General features: G+C 41.2%; 1 protein-coding gene across 1 annotated transcript in view; it reads left to right on the forward strand.

The window, feature by feature from the left end:
- LOC104542851 (disks large homolog 2-like) overlaps positions 1–751 on the forward strand; it is a gene marked incomplete at its 5' end in the record, with an annotated part of 9,157 nt that extends 8,406 nt beyond the window's left edge. The window contains one exon of the mRNA XM_010187310.1: positions 645–751. Within this exon, the coding sequence (XP_010185612.1) occupies positions 645–751 (107 nt within the window). The remainder of the gene's footprint in view (positions 1–644) is intronic.
- Positions 752–17,224: the final 16,473 nt, after the last annotated feature.

Consider the following 17,224-nt stretch of genomic DNA (forward strand, 5'->3'; position numbering starts at 1 on the left):
TTCCTGACACAGAGAAGAGCAAGATTTAAGACCTGCTCTGAGCCCCAGCATTTCCTTTGTGTGTATTTAGGCAGTTCTCTACTCAGGGGACTTGTATTTATGGATAACACTCAAAAGTCCCCAGTTGTCCTTCCATGTGCTGACATAATCTGAATTGCAGCTCCAGATTTCGGCTGGGAGGACAAGGAATTTAAGGGTATAGACCCTGTGCTTTGTGTTGCAGTTGCTTTATCTTCTGTCAGTTTGGGCCTGCTCTAGTTAAATTTTGCAGAGTTAGTTTATTGTAACTGGATCAGGAAAAGAATAAGTTGTAAGTCTGCTGAAGTTACTCACTGCTGGAGTAGCTTCTAAACCAAATTAAATGTAAAGTTTGACTTGCAACAAACCTACCACACTGCCCTCCCATTAGATAGTGCTGTTAGCTCCCCAAGCTAACATAGCTTAGTCGTCTCACTACAAGCAGCAGGATGGGTCTCTGTCATCGGAAGGCACTGTTGGTTTGAACTTAGTTGCCATCAGTAACATCACAGTATTCTAGCATTCCTTATTTCATCACTATCTGTGAGTAAACTGAAGAACTGATGAAACTGGATGCTATAGAATGTATCAATTAAAAGAAATATTGATGTGTTTTCTTACTGCAGCTATTGTCCAAGGAGATAGCTTAGAAGATATATATAATCAATGCAAACTTGTAATTGAAGAACAATCTGGGCCTTTCATCTGGATTCCTTCAAAGGAAAAATTATAAATTAGCCACTGCACCTCTGATTACAATGGGAGAATATTTAGAAGAAAACTATAATATACTACTTGGAGGCTTTCCTGTTTTTGTTGCATTTATGTTCTTTGCAGTCAATGTGAATTTTGATGAATGTACAACACAAAGTGTTTGAAGCCATGAAGGACACTGATGGGTCAAAGGGTAGGAACAAAAAGACTTCTACCATATAAAGCAAATCTGTTGTGTGCTCAGAGCACCAGTTGTAGGTATAAACTTCTGACACGGAGACCCTCTGTCACGGGGAGCTAGCCACCTCCTGTGCCCATGCGGACATTCTGATCGATTTCAATGGCTGAGCTCAGTGTGTTGATTGCTTTAAAGAGAAGTTCCCAGCTCTTGAACCTCATATAGGGCTTGATCCTGCAAGGCGCTCAGCACTTGACCCTAATTCCTACACGAGTAGCCTGTTGACTTGGAGTCACTTGTGATCCTTCCCTATGCTGTTCAGTCTCATCAGTTCCAGTAGGACTATTCATGTGCTCAAAGCTAAGCACAGGCTTAAGCGTTTTGCTAGATCAGGGCCACCGGCACCTTGCAAAATCAAGCTCGGAGTACTCGGTCCACTTCCTACTGAAGTCACTGGCTGGACGCTCTTTGACTTGACTGGGAGGTAGGTCCTATTCTAAGCTTGTCATTGCACATTTGTAGTTGGTACACCTCGACTTTGGTAACTATGCACATCTTTTGATTTCTGAAACCAAGTCAAGTATTTCTTTTTTTTTCCCCCCCTTTGGAAACACTATTGCATCAGGAACTAATAACATAGTTTATTTTAATGGAGTTTGGGAGTGGGAGAGGATGGAAGCATTTCACACCACACACACGTGCACACAAACACATTCCCATGCAGACACACACGTATGAGGATTCACGGCACGTACATTGACAAGGAGGGATACAACTGGGAAAAGCTTTAAAATTTTTGATTGTCTATTTTATCATTTATATTGATAGAAGGCACTTAAAGATGGAATAATTTATAAAAATAAAAAATATATTGATGTATAGAAACTAATTTCTATAGGTAAAAAATGTTTTTGTGAGATATTTTGTAAAGATTAATTAATTGAAAGATTAAATATTTACACCCTTGTGTGACTGTAAAATGTAAAGAGGACCATCAAGTTGCATTATCCCTTTTCCACAACAGATTCTCTATTATTAATGACAAGAAAGATAATTCCTTAAATTGTAGTTGTCAGCTTGTTTTTCTCTCAATTTAATCCTCTCCCTTGCCTCTATTTAATCATGATGAACTCCTGGGGAAAGATCTCTTGAACTGACTGTCCTGTAGGACCTTTTCTGAACACAAAAGGATAATGCATTTTCAAATTGAAATGGATTATTTTTTTCAGAAGCAAAATGTCAGTGCTTGAATGCCGTTAATAATTTCTCTCTTGGAGGGAGTCACACTTCACCCCCAAATGTTTTATGATTCTTCCTGTTTCTGTAAAGGAAATACCAAAAGCATTTGATCTTTTCTCTCTTTGTAGGCAGGCAGGTCACCAACTAACTTGTATCTTCATTCATTTCACAGTCAACAAGGGTCTTAAAAGCAAAAACTGAGGCAATGGACATTTGTGAGGGATTTGGGGAAAGTCTGTGGAATTGCAGTTTGGGGCTCCTGGAAGGGGAGATGGTTTTTTTTGCCTCGTTTCACATAGCCCTTTCTTTGCATCCTGATGCCATTCTTCACTCTGACACGCAAGGGGACAACTGCAAGGGATATGATGACAGTAAACTGAATCGCCTTTGCTGCTGCTGGACCAAGTTTTCTATAAAACCCAAACTCTCCTGCCCACAGGGCCGCAGGAGTCCAGTGCTTCTGAGCTGGTGGCTACAGCAGCCCTAATGTTTAAGGACATTTTAAGGGCAAATGCTAAATAGACTCCTCAGTTGTTTGTCTATTTGAAGCTTATATTTCTACACCCTGTCAAGCTGACATGTATACCCAGCCAACCTCCGCAGATAGCGCGACTAGCTGGACGTTTGCAATATAGCCACCAGCAGTGACAGGGTTAAAAACAAGGGCATTTCAGTGGCCCTGAGGCGGCCGCAAACTTGTTGCCCTACTACTGTAACTTTGAGAAGTTCATGCTTCTTTTACTACTATTTGTCTTGCCTGGCCAGCACAGATTTATAAACAAAGGTTTCAGTTCAGTCTCCAAAAGAGCTTTGTAACCAGAAGGGCTAGAAACTATATTTTTTACAAAATATAAATGAATGAATGCTTTGATTTTGGATAATTCTGCAAAAATCCACAGAGTGACCCCAGATCTTTGGAAGCCATGGATTTTTCCATGCTGGCAAAGCACTATTGCCCCAGGTTGGGAAATAGCCCACCAGACCTGAAAAAACCAAGTATCCTAAAGCAGGAACTTCATTCTGATTTTCAGCTTTGTTTTTAAGCAATCAATCACATCTGCTTCTTTGTTTCTTAGTTCAGCATGCAGCCTTTTACAGTACTATCCTACTAGTAACTGTTTTGCTTTGTCACGTGCTGTGCTTTATGGTGAACAGTAACACTATGGCTGAGTACAATCAATTTTTCCATCAGTCCTTGGTTACTGTAGTATCATTATTTATTTTTCCCTGTCTGTTGTTTGTGCTTCCAGTTTAGAGTTGCCATTGCACTTTTTTTTGTTTGTTTTTTAAATAAAACATATATTTAAAAACAATTCGCCAAGAGAAGCAGTAAGAGGTCTTATTTCCCTTAGGACTTTTACTCCCATTTGTTTTGTGCGTTGATGTTTTGCGTTTCATGTCTCTGCATCCTCAGAGCTGCAGTTCAGTTGTTTGCATTGCAGCTGTTCAGATCATACTGGGTGGTAGTGGGAGGAGGAAGAGAAACGTAAGATTCATGCAGAATTACATCTGGTGCAAAAAAAAAAAAAAAAGAACGAAAGTCCAAACTCACAACCCACAGCAATTGGCACCTGAGACCGTATTGGTGCTAACACAGCCTAGCGTGATCAGATTCCTTTTCTGTCCATGTAAAAGACCTGCGAGCATCTAAATATGAGGCAAATGCAAATGCTGGACCCTTTAGGAAAAGTGCCAGATCACACCCCTGGTGCTATTTCTCATGTTCTGGCACAGTGTGTAGCACCGTAGGGTCTAAGCAGAACCAAAATTCTCACAGCTTTTTGTCCACCCATGAATGATCACAATGACATCTCGCTAGCTTTGTGCAGATGTGCAATATTACAACCTATTTATTTCTCCTTGCCACAAAAAACGAAACATCTTCCATGCACTGACTCTTTGGGAGCTTGCTAACAGGGCTCAGTGAAGCGGCACTCTTTACTGGTCTTAATGGTCTGCCCATCAACCAGTGAAAGAGCCTCTTTCGTGCTTAATTCCCCCTTCCTACAGAGGTACCCTGTCCATGCTAGCGCTTTGTAACTTCTTTGGTAGTAAAGGCTGTTTCTAGATAAATATTCTGTGATGTAATTGTGTTTGTAGCTAGCATGGTTTGATGCTCCGGTGTGGATAGGGTCCTAGGAACCACCCTTTGAAAGTCAAGGATAAGAAATCCCTCCGTTTCACTGCAATTTCAAATCCTCATCCTGGAGAGCAGTGTTGAACCTGAGCTAATAACCACTACGAGCCAGCGACAGTGTCCTAGTTATATCCACCTACCTATTCACATCATTTTCCTATGGAGAAATTATTGGTGTTACACCTTCACTGTTGCTTGCTCATCAGCACTCAGTTGAAATGTAATTTTCCTTTAGTGTTCTTATATTTTTTTTTGTTTTTCAAATTGCATCCCCAACCAGAGGATTCAATGAGTGACAACACATGAGGATATTTGTAGGAACACCAGTGTTAATGATAAAAGTCTCAATCTTCTTTTTAAGCTGCAGATTTAAAGCCGTAATATCTGCCGTATACACAGAAAGTGATCTTTTCTCTCTCACAGCTTTTAATCTCAACAGTTTTTCTCTTGAACATTTTGTCTGCCATGTTATGCATGCAGTTCACTGCACAACTGCATTCATGTGGTCAAGGCCATGCCGTGGGCAAATTTTCCTAGTCTACTAAAAAACAGATATTTTGTCAATTAGTTCAGAAGTAAGAATGAGGTTGTCATTATGTTAAAAAAAAAGGCCCCCATTTTGGGGCACAAATCAGCATCAAAGCTAACAGCAAATAACAACTAAAATCTACTTAGCTTATAGCTAGCCTAGATCCTCAGCTGGTGTAAATCACGGCCACTCCATTGATTTCATGGAATCACAGCATGGTTTGGCTTGGGAGGGACCCTTAAAGGTCATCTCGTCCAACTGCCCTGCCATGAGCAGGGGCATCGGTGGAGTCCAACCCATTTACATCACCTGAAGTTACACATCCATCCTCCCCGTTATGCCGACTTTTAGCATTACTGTAAAACACCAAAGCCGCATGATTAAACAGCAGCTCAGCACTTTCCATCGTTATTTACTGCTTGTGTTACTCTAGCACTCAGAGGGCCAAGTCATGGACGAAGATCCTTTTGAGGTAGGTGCTGTGAAATTGCTGAACAAAAAGGCACCACATTGGCCAGATGCTGTGGCCGGATTTTCAGGAGGCTTCAGCCCCGCTGTCATCTCACCAAGAGCAATAGGAACCAGTGCCCCATTTGCCCTTTTGAGACTCTTTCTTTAAGGTGAGGAGTGTGAGAGGAGATCCATCATCCCTCATGTGGCACTAGCAGCTTACACCACCCAGCCCTGACCTACAGTGCAGGCAACTTGCCCTGGTGTAAAACAGCATCTCTTGGGATGGGCATCCTAGGCAAGATCTCTGGGGGAAGAAAAAAAAAAGGCAAAAAACAAACAAAAAAGCCAAAAAAAAAAAAAAGGCAACACTGTTGGCTCTTAGTGGGATAGCAACCTTTTAATTTCTGGATTTGTGTTCCTAAATTTGAATCAGCCGGTCTGAACTCCCGAGGGCGGCAGCCTGTGCTCAGCAGGTGGCTCCATTGGGTGCACTGGCCGGCGCGTGTCTCTTCAGCAAGGATGTTTCTCAGTCCAGCTCTATTGTGGGGTACTCAGAATCTGAACTGGAGTTTACAAAATACCCTGTCCAGCTTACACTCCTGTTATTTGTAAATACTCTGCGCATCCATTCCATTTGTGTAAAGAATAAAGCACACACAATTATAAAAATTAAGATGTATATTTCATACTAGCTGTGTCCTTGCTTATTTATTCCAGTCCAAGCTCTCAGCTGTGGTTCAGTTGTAAATGCTTGATAGAGTGTTTATAAATATGTCATGAATTTTATTATAAAATATTAATATTAAAGCATTTTTACACTTTATAGCAAATGGCTTCTTCACAAGGCATAATTTGTCTTTTTTCCTTAAAGCAGAATAGTAAAAGAGAATGAATATACCCTTAATATATCTTGAGACACTATCACATCTATCACACATGGCAGTCACAAGTCTGGAGGTGGGATGGTGGTTTCAAAAACAGCAGAGGATACAGAAACTTTTATCTTTCTTGCCCTTTTTTTTTTCCTCTTTGACTTCACATTGACATGGAAGTTGCCACCAAGAAGATTCGCTCTGGTGAAGCAGTGCCACTTTCTCCTTACCACACTTCTGCTATGTATTGAGTATCATCAGCATCTTGGTGAATAATTATCAGAATTAATATTTTTAATTATTATTAAAGAGCTGTTCCATGTTTCTGACACCACAGCGCAGCCGTCGGGATAAGGCCTGTAATAATTACATGCTTGTAAGCAGCTTAGTAGAGCATAAACTTAAGTTGTGCTATGGAGTCCCAACAGACCAAGAGCCTTGGGTTTTGGCCATCCCAGGAATGTCTTTGCAGATGGCTCATGGGCTCCAGGGAGGCCACATGAATATTGCCAGTCTCCAGCATAGGCAGAAACACAACAGGGACGCTGCTTTCGACACGCAGACGGTGCTAAATTCAGTCTGCAGAGGACCATGGAGCTGCCATATGGCTCTGGGAGCCACAACTGACATTATAGGAAGAAAAAATTCTGTCCACAGAGTTTTACATGCATGATCACAAGGATGGTTAATCGTCTAAACATTCATTGTAATGCTTCAGACCTCTTCAATAGACTCAGAAGAGGGAGAGAATCCAAACAGCAGTTCACATTGATATGCAGATGGGCACAGCTTAGGGAAAAAAAAGTTATTTTTGAGATGCCAGCCTGTTTTCTGAGAGATTTTTCATAGCAGTAAGTTACAGCTCCAACAATCTTAGCAATAAAGTGAAGTTGCTTTCCAGAACAGCATTGTACAAAGCAGTCTGTAGGTGGGCTCTTCATTACAGAGATGCATCTCTTACTGAAGTACTTTAGGTAAATCTGAGCTAATTCCACAGATTATATTCTGCAAAAACAAGAGAAACTTGGAAAACAATCTTTATAAAATTCCTGGGATGCAGGTAATACATAAAATTGCAATAACCTAGGCATGCTGTGACTATCGATTCAGGCAGTGGTGGCAAATTTTGCCAGTCTGTTGCGTTGGCCAGGCATAGAGTATGACCTGAAGGGCCATCATCTCCTTGTCTTACTGCCTTTTAATGGTCTCTTCACACAACCAGCCAAATATCTGGACTCAGTTGTCCAATCACACCCTATGGCTTGAAAGACACCATGTCCCAGTTTGAAAAATTATTTGGGACCAGAGTTGCAAGGTAGGTGGGCAGTACTTCTATGTACAGATACCACCAAGTGCCTAATCCATCTTGGGAAAGTCATTTGACCTCAAATTGTGCCAGGAGAGGTTTAGGTCAGATATTAGGAGGAATTTATTTACTGTAAGGGTTGTCACTGGAAGGGGCTGCCCAGGGAGGTGGTGGAGTCACCATCCCTGGAGGTGTTTAAAAGACACGTAGATGTCATGCTCAGGGACATGGTCTAGTGGCGGACTTAGGGCTGGTTCAATGGTTGGAGTTGATGATCTTAAAGGTCTTTTCCAACCAAAACCATTCTATGATTTCACACCAATTTTCAAAGGAATTGAGGTGCCTCTCTTGCATCAGAAAGTTATACATTTCACTATAATCATAGCACTTTACAGCTGGCACATAGGAAGGCAATGACACTTGGGTCCCTCTGTCACCTGTGGGAGAGCAGCAAAATGGCAATTCAGTTCCTAAGTCTCTGGTCACATATCAGAGCCTCTTCTTCACCAGCAATCCATATAGCAATCTTTATTATCAAAAATCTTGAGCAACGCAGGGATAGTTCCCATAATAGCTCTCCCAGAGCAGGACTCACCAACAGCACCATTACAAAACCCATTGCTGCAAGGAAGGTGACACCACGGCTGTGGAGCAGGAGGTGCTTGGGTTGATTGTCTGGACTTGTCACCAATAAAAGAGCCACAGCTGAACTGGTCTATAGACCAGTTTGGAAAGCTGTGGACAAAAGCACAGTTCCTCTGCTCAGTGGAGGAGGACTGTTCTGGACAGTACCCGCCACTGCAATCTCTTGCTGATGGGGATGGTTCCTCCCTGGCACACTGGGGAGCAAATGGTGCCAAATATCCCAGGAAGACAGAGCATGGTGCCCAGAAGAGGTAACTAATTTTAGTCAGTGAAGAAATTAAAATGCTTGCTGCAGAAGCTCATTAACTACTGTCAACTGCTCATTAGCCCTTGATCTAAGCAGAAGCAGGTGGTGGCAACCAGGGAAAATGAATTAGGTCTAATATGTTATTAGTGTAATAGTAATGGGGCTGTTATCAATGGAAAAGCAATACACAGCTGGCCCCTACACTACACCAGCTGATTAGTTAATGTCTCAGGCTAAACAACTAGCTTGGATTTGAGGGCTTCTACTGGTACATATGGAAGGCAAAGAAGCTTTCATCTAAGCCTCTTATGGCTTGCCTTCCACAGAGTGGCTTCCCGACACTGCCAAAGACTTTGCCTTGCAGTAAAGTCTAGAAATGCTATAGGCCACCAGCTATAAATTGGAATTTTCAGATGTCTTTAAGCTGCAAAACTCTGGGATGGGCTTGAAACATGTAAGAAAAGTGAAGTACAAAGATAATAGGAAATTTGAGTTAAATCCACCTCTAACAACAGCTCACATGAAGACTCAGTCTGCAGCAGAAACTCACCACTGGCACCACTGGCAGGCTGGTCTGAATAAAAATTATGCCAGACTCCAAGGAAACATTTTCTTTATCATCTTCTTGGCACTTTCCCACTTTTTTCCAAGCAAGGGTGTTGCCCCTGTGCCATCTGCAGTAACAGCTGGTCAAGGGGATGTTGATTATCTTTAAAGTCAAAGCACGGGGCTAAATTGTCACAATCATCACTGCGTGTAAGTACTAAGAGAGTCAAACCTGTGTCAAACTTATGTCAAACACCTGTTTCTTTCTTTTTTAACAGAAAGCATTTTGAATACTGTCAATCCAATGACTCACAGAACAAATCTAAAGAGTCTGAGGGCAAACACTTGTCTTATGCTCCCATCATCGCCTGTGCACAATAGGGATTTTGTACAGGCTTTGCAGGATGCAGGAATCACCAAAGCATCTTTTTTCCTCCTTTGGTGGTGTAATTATTGGCCATATTCTGCCTGCATGGATGTGCTTTGATGTGAGTCAGTTGCTGGGTAATGGATCCAGAGCCTCTTTTTTCAACAGACACCACATTGGCCTACTTTAGAGGTACCAAATGAGAAGGAAAACGCTATTCTGAGACTGTCTGCTAAACACGGAAAAGTCCTGCGGATTCTCAACTCCAAGACAATTGGCAGAAGGAGCATTTCCAACTAAACAAGCTTAGGTGTTTACCTGAGCTTAGTCCGTGGTGGGACTGGGTTAGGCAAATGGGTGCAATATATAGAAGTGAGGTAAGTGGATAGTGCCATATTCAGCTGGGTGGATTTGAGGTGGGAACGGGGTCGTAATCTCATCAACTATAGCAGCTGCATAAGTGAAGCCATAAGCCTCAGAACAGAGGTGATGGAGAGGTGTGGTGGGAGGAAGGTCTCGAATTATTCCAATTATTCACTCCATTCACCAGCAGAGTTACAGATGGAGGCTAAAGTCTGTAAGTATAAGGTTAAATAGGACAAATACCAATTTCAATGCATTAAAGAACCTAAAGTAAAACACTAGGGACCCAACAAGTGGTAATTTGTAGTCCTGTGGAAGAAGCCAGTTGCTAACGGAGCCTTTGCTCGTGGAGACAAACCCCCAGTAACCACAAATTTCTGCCCTAAATAAAGCAACTGCCTTCCTGTAAGTGGAAGTTGAGGCTTGGGTGCACCATACCCAGGTGGTATGTACCCATCACAGCCCAGCTGAGGGCAGGGAATGCATACACCGGATTTTCTATAAGCTGTTTTGAGATTCTATGAGATGAAGTGTGTGACCCACTGGATCACCCAACCTGGCTGGAAAGCTTTTGGGAGAAAAGAGGAGCATGCACACACAGACGGTGGTATCTCATGGAGGGTTTTTTCCACCTCGGCTGGAGCAGAATCATTGGAGCGCTTCAGGTACAGGTCATTTCAAATTGACTTCTCCTGATAGCAGCTAGAGCTAAGTCTTCCCAAGCTTCTCATAGAAACATATACAAAGATTTATATTTGCCCTCGGTGACATTTGCTGCATATTTAGGATATGACTAGGGAATTTGCCTCTGTACGATGCATGCCCACAGCGCAAGGAAGCAGTAACGCTACATCACATTGTCCTACTATCTACACAATCTCTGTTGTGTTAGAACAGTGTAGGTGAGAAATAATTTAAACCATAGCACCTTTATTGCTATTTTTTAGCCACAGGTGCAAGAAGTGCAGGCAGGGAACAGAAAAAAATGACTGAAGAATAACATTTCACTGCAAAGGCCTTAATAAATGCATTGGTTTGAGCAGGGGTAGAAAATGTATAAATAAAGAACATAGAGGTGAGGCAAACAGAAGAAGCTGATGGCAGATGAAGGGCTTGGCCATGCTCAAAGAAGGAGGAAGGGACCTGTGAGGCCAACAGTCACAGAGCCTGAGGATATTGTCCATAATGATATCAAGAACTAGAACTGCTCACAGGAGCGTTAGTCTCTTAGGAAAGTATTTCCTTTTTCTTCGAGAAAAACAAAGGCAAACATTGATAACTGTAGAATAAAAAGAAAGATTGAGGTGTGTTGGCTACTCTTCTTCTCCAGCCTCTTTCAAAGAGGAAGAAATATTCCTCTGTATTTTGCTTATACCTCAGAGTGGAGCTGGCTAATTCACCAGCGTGGGCAGGCACGGCAACCAAGAAACCCCCTCTGGGTAGGAATAAGAGAGGCTACGAAATTTAATCTACCGCACCCAGGCTCCCTCTGAATGGCAGCTGAGATGCTTGTGCCTGGCTGATGGGCTTCTCTGCATGAAGAGTATGGGCATCTCTTTGGCTTGACTTGCTTTCAGTCAGAACTAAATGACACAGCCAGAATTAAAGAGGAGGAGGAGAAGAGGAAAGGGGAGGAGAAGAGGAAAGGGAAGGGGAAGAAAGAGAAGGAGAAGGAGAAGGAGAAGGAGAAGGACAAGGACAAGGACAAGGACAAGGACAAGATAAAAAAATGACTTTCTGCCCAGTTCAACATTTCAGGGGTTTGGTTGCATGCCAAAAAGAGATTAATGTACTTGAACTTTTCATTAAGAAATTATACCCCCAAAATGTCAGTTCAAAAATGTCAGATATTTTGACATTCAGGACTCAGAGTAGATAATTTCAGACTGACAGACCACAGCAAACCCGTATCAGCTGCAGGTTCTTTTTTTTTAAGTATAAAAACACCTTGAAACAAATATGTCTTTTTGTCTGCCTAAGTTTCACTTGGATAAACCCAGCATCTAATGGAAAAAAATAGTATTTGTTCCAGACAGTGTGATCAGCTTTGCCCAGACCCTTGAGAAGAATCCACAGTGGAATATAAGGTTTATTATGTGATATGGCCTCTCATTTGACAGAGAAAGAGATTTGTGAGCCATTAGTAAGAGACCATATCATACACTTACACAGATCAATTCCCACCCAACAGTGAAAGTAGAAGATAAATGACAAATGTGTTATAGAGCAGGGACTAGAGGCTTTGATCGCCCAAATGGTACTCTGTATTTGAAAAGTGATTTGGAAGTATATCTAAGAAATACCAAGCATCCAAAAATCTTTCTCCTTCTCAAAGATCTATTGAAGGTTTTTTCTACTGACTAATGCTCGTGAAAGTAATTTTAATTGTATATTTTCAAAGAACATGTGTTTATGCCTGGAAACAATAAGTGTTATAGTACTAGAAATGAAGGAAGATAAGATAGTGTGGATAAATTGTTTGGATATGTTTCAAGTTGTATGAAAATCAGATTTAAGGTGACGAAACAGAGGGTCTGATAGAAACCCACCATCCATGTGATGGCCCGGGGAGACTGTAAGACACATAGAATGAATTAGGAGACAGAAAATAGCAGTCAGATTAAGTAGAGATTAACAGCAAAACAAAATCTGTAGAATAGGAGTGAAAATGAATTTGGAAGAAGCTAGAATGGTCAAAAGAGGAAGGGATGGAAGTGGAGAATGAGGCTGCTCAGATATGGGTCCATTTGAAGTATAATCCCTAGGAAAAGATTTACCAAAGCTTGCAGTGCTGAGAGGACTGACACTCTTCCTCCACAATGTATTCATAACCCAATGCCTTCAAAACCTTCAGAGGACACCAGACATTAATGCCTTGGTATCTAATAAACAGCTCCAAAATGGTTTCAGAGCTATAAATCTTCTCTTTCCCATTTTTTCCAATCCAGGAATCCAACAGACTTTCCCACAAGCCTTGTCCAACAGGCAATATGCCTAATACCATGCTACAGATACCACCATCTGACCCATTTGGAGATACTTACAGCAGCCAAATCTCATTGTTTGGCCTCTGTCTCTACCCAGCTGAGACTCTGGCCCCCTGCTAATCCTGCTATTTAACATGCACTATTTGCATAACCAGACTAAAGGGTTCATCAGCTAAAACATTTCTTCCAAAACACTGAGCATTCATCACAGATAGCTAAACCGAGTGATATATGTTTTTGTACACAGTCAAAGCAAGTGCCACAGGTCCAGTTCCTGGCCTATCCCATAGCACAACCCTAGGCAGCCACTGCAGTGCAGTGGTGGATCTGTGAAGGCCTCTGGCCCAACAACTTCTCATCTCACAAGTGTTTTCTTTTATTCAAATTCCCGAGAGATGTTTCTCCCTGTTTAGCAGAGATTACCTGTGGGATTTCCCCTTTCTGGTTTAAAATCCCATAACTTAAAGACTATACTGCGAAATGGTTCACATTTGCATAACACCTCTAACACAAGCAAATCTGCCTTCCCGCACTGCATCCAGGCATGTTTTCCTGGTTGGTTTTTCTTCGTCTTATATTGTAGTCATAAGGAATAAGAAAAAATAATTGAGAAGACTCACTAAAAATCTTATTTTGCATTTTTCATCTGAGTCCATAAGCTTCGACCTAGGCACTTTCCAGACCGAAAGACTGGTAGAAGAATGTAAAAGACAACATTACAGCAATACTGTCAGCCAAGCCCTGCAGATGATGAGAGTGTGAGAGATGCTGATGGGATTTCAGCAGCTTGGAAAAAAAAATCTTTAAAAAATGTCAGCAAGATATTTTTAAATAGAAGAAATTGAAGATGACAGGCATAAAAATCTAGCAAAATAAAGATTTGTTTAAATATAAAGTGGCATTTTTCATCAGAAATCAAGTGAAGCTTAGTCTACACATGTTTTTCTTAAAACAGTACACTTTTACTGTTTCTCACTTGGTTTGCAAGCATAATGGTAAGTTTATGTTGTGTTCTGCCAAAAATTACCCTGTAAGATGCTTTTTCAGCTTGGGAATGCAGTAAAAAACTGCTGTTTACCTATCACACATTTTTAAGCTGTTGAGTTTTTCAACTAATAATAAAAAGTGTCAATCATACTTTTAGCTGAGGAAACATGGTCTTGACTGCACTCAGGTTATCTCTTTGTCAGTTACTGCTCCTCATCAGTGACACATTAGTGCCAGAGCTGTGGGCAGATTTCAAGTTCATTTAAGTTCATCAGTGACACTGAGGACTAAATGTGGTTAAAAATCTAGTTGCGGGCTGAAAACTCATGAAAATATTTTTTTTCTTTTTAAAGAACTCACTATTTTAAAGACAATACCACTTCTACCTATCAGTCAAAAAATCCAAATGCTTCAGTCCAATATGTGATGTCTAAACCCACCAGGAAACAGAGGGAAGGTATGTGCTGAGAAGGTAGTGCCTGAAAGTCCCATGGGGACTTAATTGCTGTAGACATTGACAGTGCTGTGTATTCCAGAAAAACTGATAAATTCAGTGGAGTCTGCTGAAACTGCACAAGCATCCACTAGCAGCGACGTGTGAGGATGTCCGTTAACCACATGGGTGAGTATGTTGTGTGAATTAACAATCTGCTGTCACTAATAACAGCTTGATTCCATTAACTACAAAATAAGATTATTCATAAGAAATACTAGTTTTGATTGGTGTCTCCCCGAAACTCATATCTAACAGTGAAGATCACCAAACTCCTGGGCTCCTGTCCTTCCATTTTCACTTCTTTCAGCAACAATGTCAGCTTAAGCACTGGTCTCTCTCAGCCTCTCTGCTTTCTGCACAGCTGTTTTTAAGATGAATGAGCTCTCTGGAATGGTTCACCCCATGAGACAAAGCTGCGCAGACTTCATACGCTCTTCAGACACCTGCAAGTGACAAGGAAATCCACCTCTAGATTTAAATATCCTGGTGAACTTGAGCACCCAACATTCATGACTCATTCCCTTCCCTGGTGCCCAGCCTCACACTCAAATCTTTTCAGAAACAAAATATCTACCCCGAATATTGTGGATCTCACCAAAAACACCCAATCCACTGTTGCACTCAAAAAGTACAAGGACTTACAAAATACCACTAGATGCCCCACTGCGCTTGAAACACAGGCAAAATCATATTATCTACGGATGACCAACAAAAGATCCTCTTTGAGTCCCTTCTATTGTGCCTGTTCTTGTAGTTTGGCCAGAAAACACACCTCTTTTCCTTATTAGATTACAGGATGAAGGAAGTGGACCTGATCTTTAGTAAATATTCTTTTCCCAATTATTATTTCCCAATAAAAAGTCGATTTATACAAAGAATCTTGGTTTGTGTTCGCACGAATTTTCAATATTCCTTGTAACATGGCGAATCAAATTGAATGACATTCTACTTGCAAAGGCTGCCTGCTTTGTAAGGTCTCCAAAAACCTAATACTTCCATAGGGAGAAAAATAATTAAAAATTAAAGAATAGGTCACAATATACCTCTATAACCTGATCCTGAAGGACATTTTCGTGCAGGTTTTATACTGATAAGAGTGCTCTTGTAACTTTAGATCCTTAAATTCATGCAAGCCAACAGACATGTTTTCCTAGCACCAAGGTGGTTCTTCATGTGACAGGATATCTCTTACAGGTCATTTTCACAAGATCAACACCACGTGTTCAGTAGCTTAATTTCCCAGTGACCTCAAGAGATTGTAGCATCTCAAGGACTTTGTTGGACTCTTTGTGGTACAGCTCCTGTTTCAGCCCACCTTTGCCATGAAGATGTAATTATGCCCTGCAGGAAATACAGCAGGTACCACCTTGGCAGGGATGACTCAAAATTCAAAACATAGGCATTCAGGGAAATAAACAGGATTGCAGAAGGGCTTTATGTGTCTTTATGAGTACCACTTCTTTGGAAATAACTTCATTTCATAAAGACATTGACATACAAACGTTCTCAGCCATTGCAATTGCTATTTTTTTTGTTGAATTCACACAGGTCCTGGGTATTAAAAACCCATGGGCATTTTGTCATTGACCTCTCTGAAGACAGATTTGATCTGCAAATAGACCATCCAGTGACCACACCATGCTTAATTATTAAATAGACAGAGGTGCTTAAGGTCAAGGAAGGGGTGAGCACCGCTCTCACCTGCCCAGCCCTGGCTGTGCATTTATCTGTCACCACTGATTCACTATGAAAATCATGGCACTAATGAGCACTCTGAGGATGGAAGAGATCTTGTATTGGTGACTGTAGCTCATGACTGTGGCAAGGAACGTGCCAAGGTAAGAATTTATGACTCTACTGATGAGCAGCATAGTCAGAAAGCACACAACTTCCTAGCTTTATTGAGTTAATTTTGAACTTAGTTAACACAGTGCTTCCTGTATGAAGAATAATATACAAGACATTCAAGAATTATGTCTTCTCTTTTTCTTGACTGTTTTGGTGATGAATTTTTGTCTCTTGTCTCTGGACAGCACTGAACTAATGTTGTTTCCACCATGAAGCTCTCTCGCTATTGAAAAAGCCTTCTGCCTGACTTGCCTGCCTCATCCCTGTGCTGCTGAAGGCTTAGAGGACACCTAAACATCTGATCTTCTTAGGTAGATGATGGACCAAAACACAGAATGTCTTGATTCCCTTCTGGCTTCTTTCCATGTCTCAGGTTCCCCATCTCGAACACGTGGATGGAAAAACTACCCTTCCCATAACAGGAAATTCATGCTTGAGAGATGATGATAAATGGATATGTGATACAGACAAAAGCAAAACCAAAATTATTTCAGGGCTTTTTCAGATGGAAGTCTGAGCTTAAAATTCTCAGCTGTGTAAATAATGCTGAATAAGGAGAGACAAGACCACACATCCCAGCACTATGCCCTTGAATGTATTGAAACCCAAACTGTGTTTAGTCTCAGTTCTGTGCAGGTTTTTATCCAGTGCACAGCAGGGGTTTTCTGACTGTCAAAAGCTCACTTGCTATCCCTCCATGAAGCCATTAACTGAGAAAACCAACCTCCAAAAAAGCATGGTCTCAGTCTTCAAATGCTGAGCACACTCTGCTTAGTACTTATACACCAAGCCAAATCAGTTGCAACAGATTTGAAACGTAATTAACTCTCATCAGATATAACATTTTTTGTTTTCATCTCAGCAACATCCAGAAAGATAGGAAAATTCTTGCCTTGCGATATTCTGCCCTTGAAATGTCAACAAATCCGAGCAAAAGCATAGGTGAGCTTATCCAGTCAATAATAAACTCTTCTGATCAGCGTGAGCAAATCACCTCAGCAAATAAGTGGAGTGGCTTTAAAAAGTAAAAATCTGATATCAATATCCAGGTAGTCATTGCAATGGCAGATGAATTATTAAACAGATTAACACATATAACAGTGAACTTGCAGAGACATAGACACTGAGCAAACACAGTCTGTGTGCTTTGGGAAATAGAGCAGAACAAAAAGAAATGAGATCTTGAGGGAATTTCTCAGAGCTGAGTCAGCTGGAAATTTCCTGCTGCTTTCTCTTAGAAATATATTTTTCCCCAGGGAAAATACACAAAGGGGAAAAATAGAAAAAAATGG

This window comes from Mesitornis unicolor, unplaced genomic scaffold (assembly GCF_000695765.1).
Source record: "Mesitornis unicolor isolate BGI_N332 unplaced genomic scaffold, ASM69576v1 scaffold7106, whole genome shotgun sequence".
Taxonomy (NCBI): Eukaryota; Metazoa; Chordata; class Aves; order Mesitornithiformes; family Mesitornithidae; genus Mesitornis; species Mesitornis unicolor.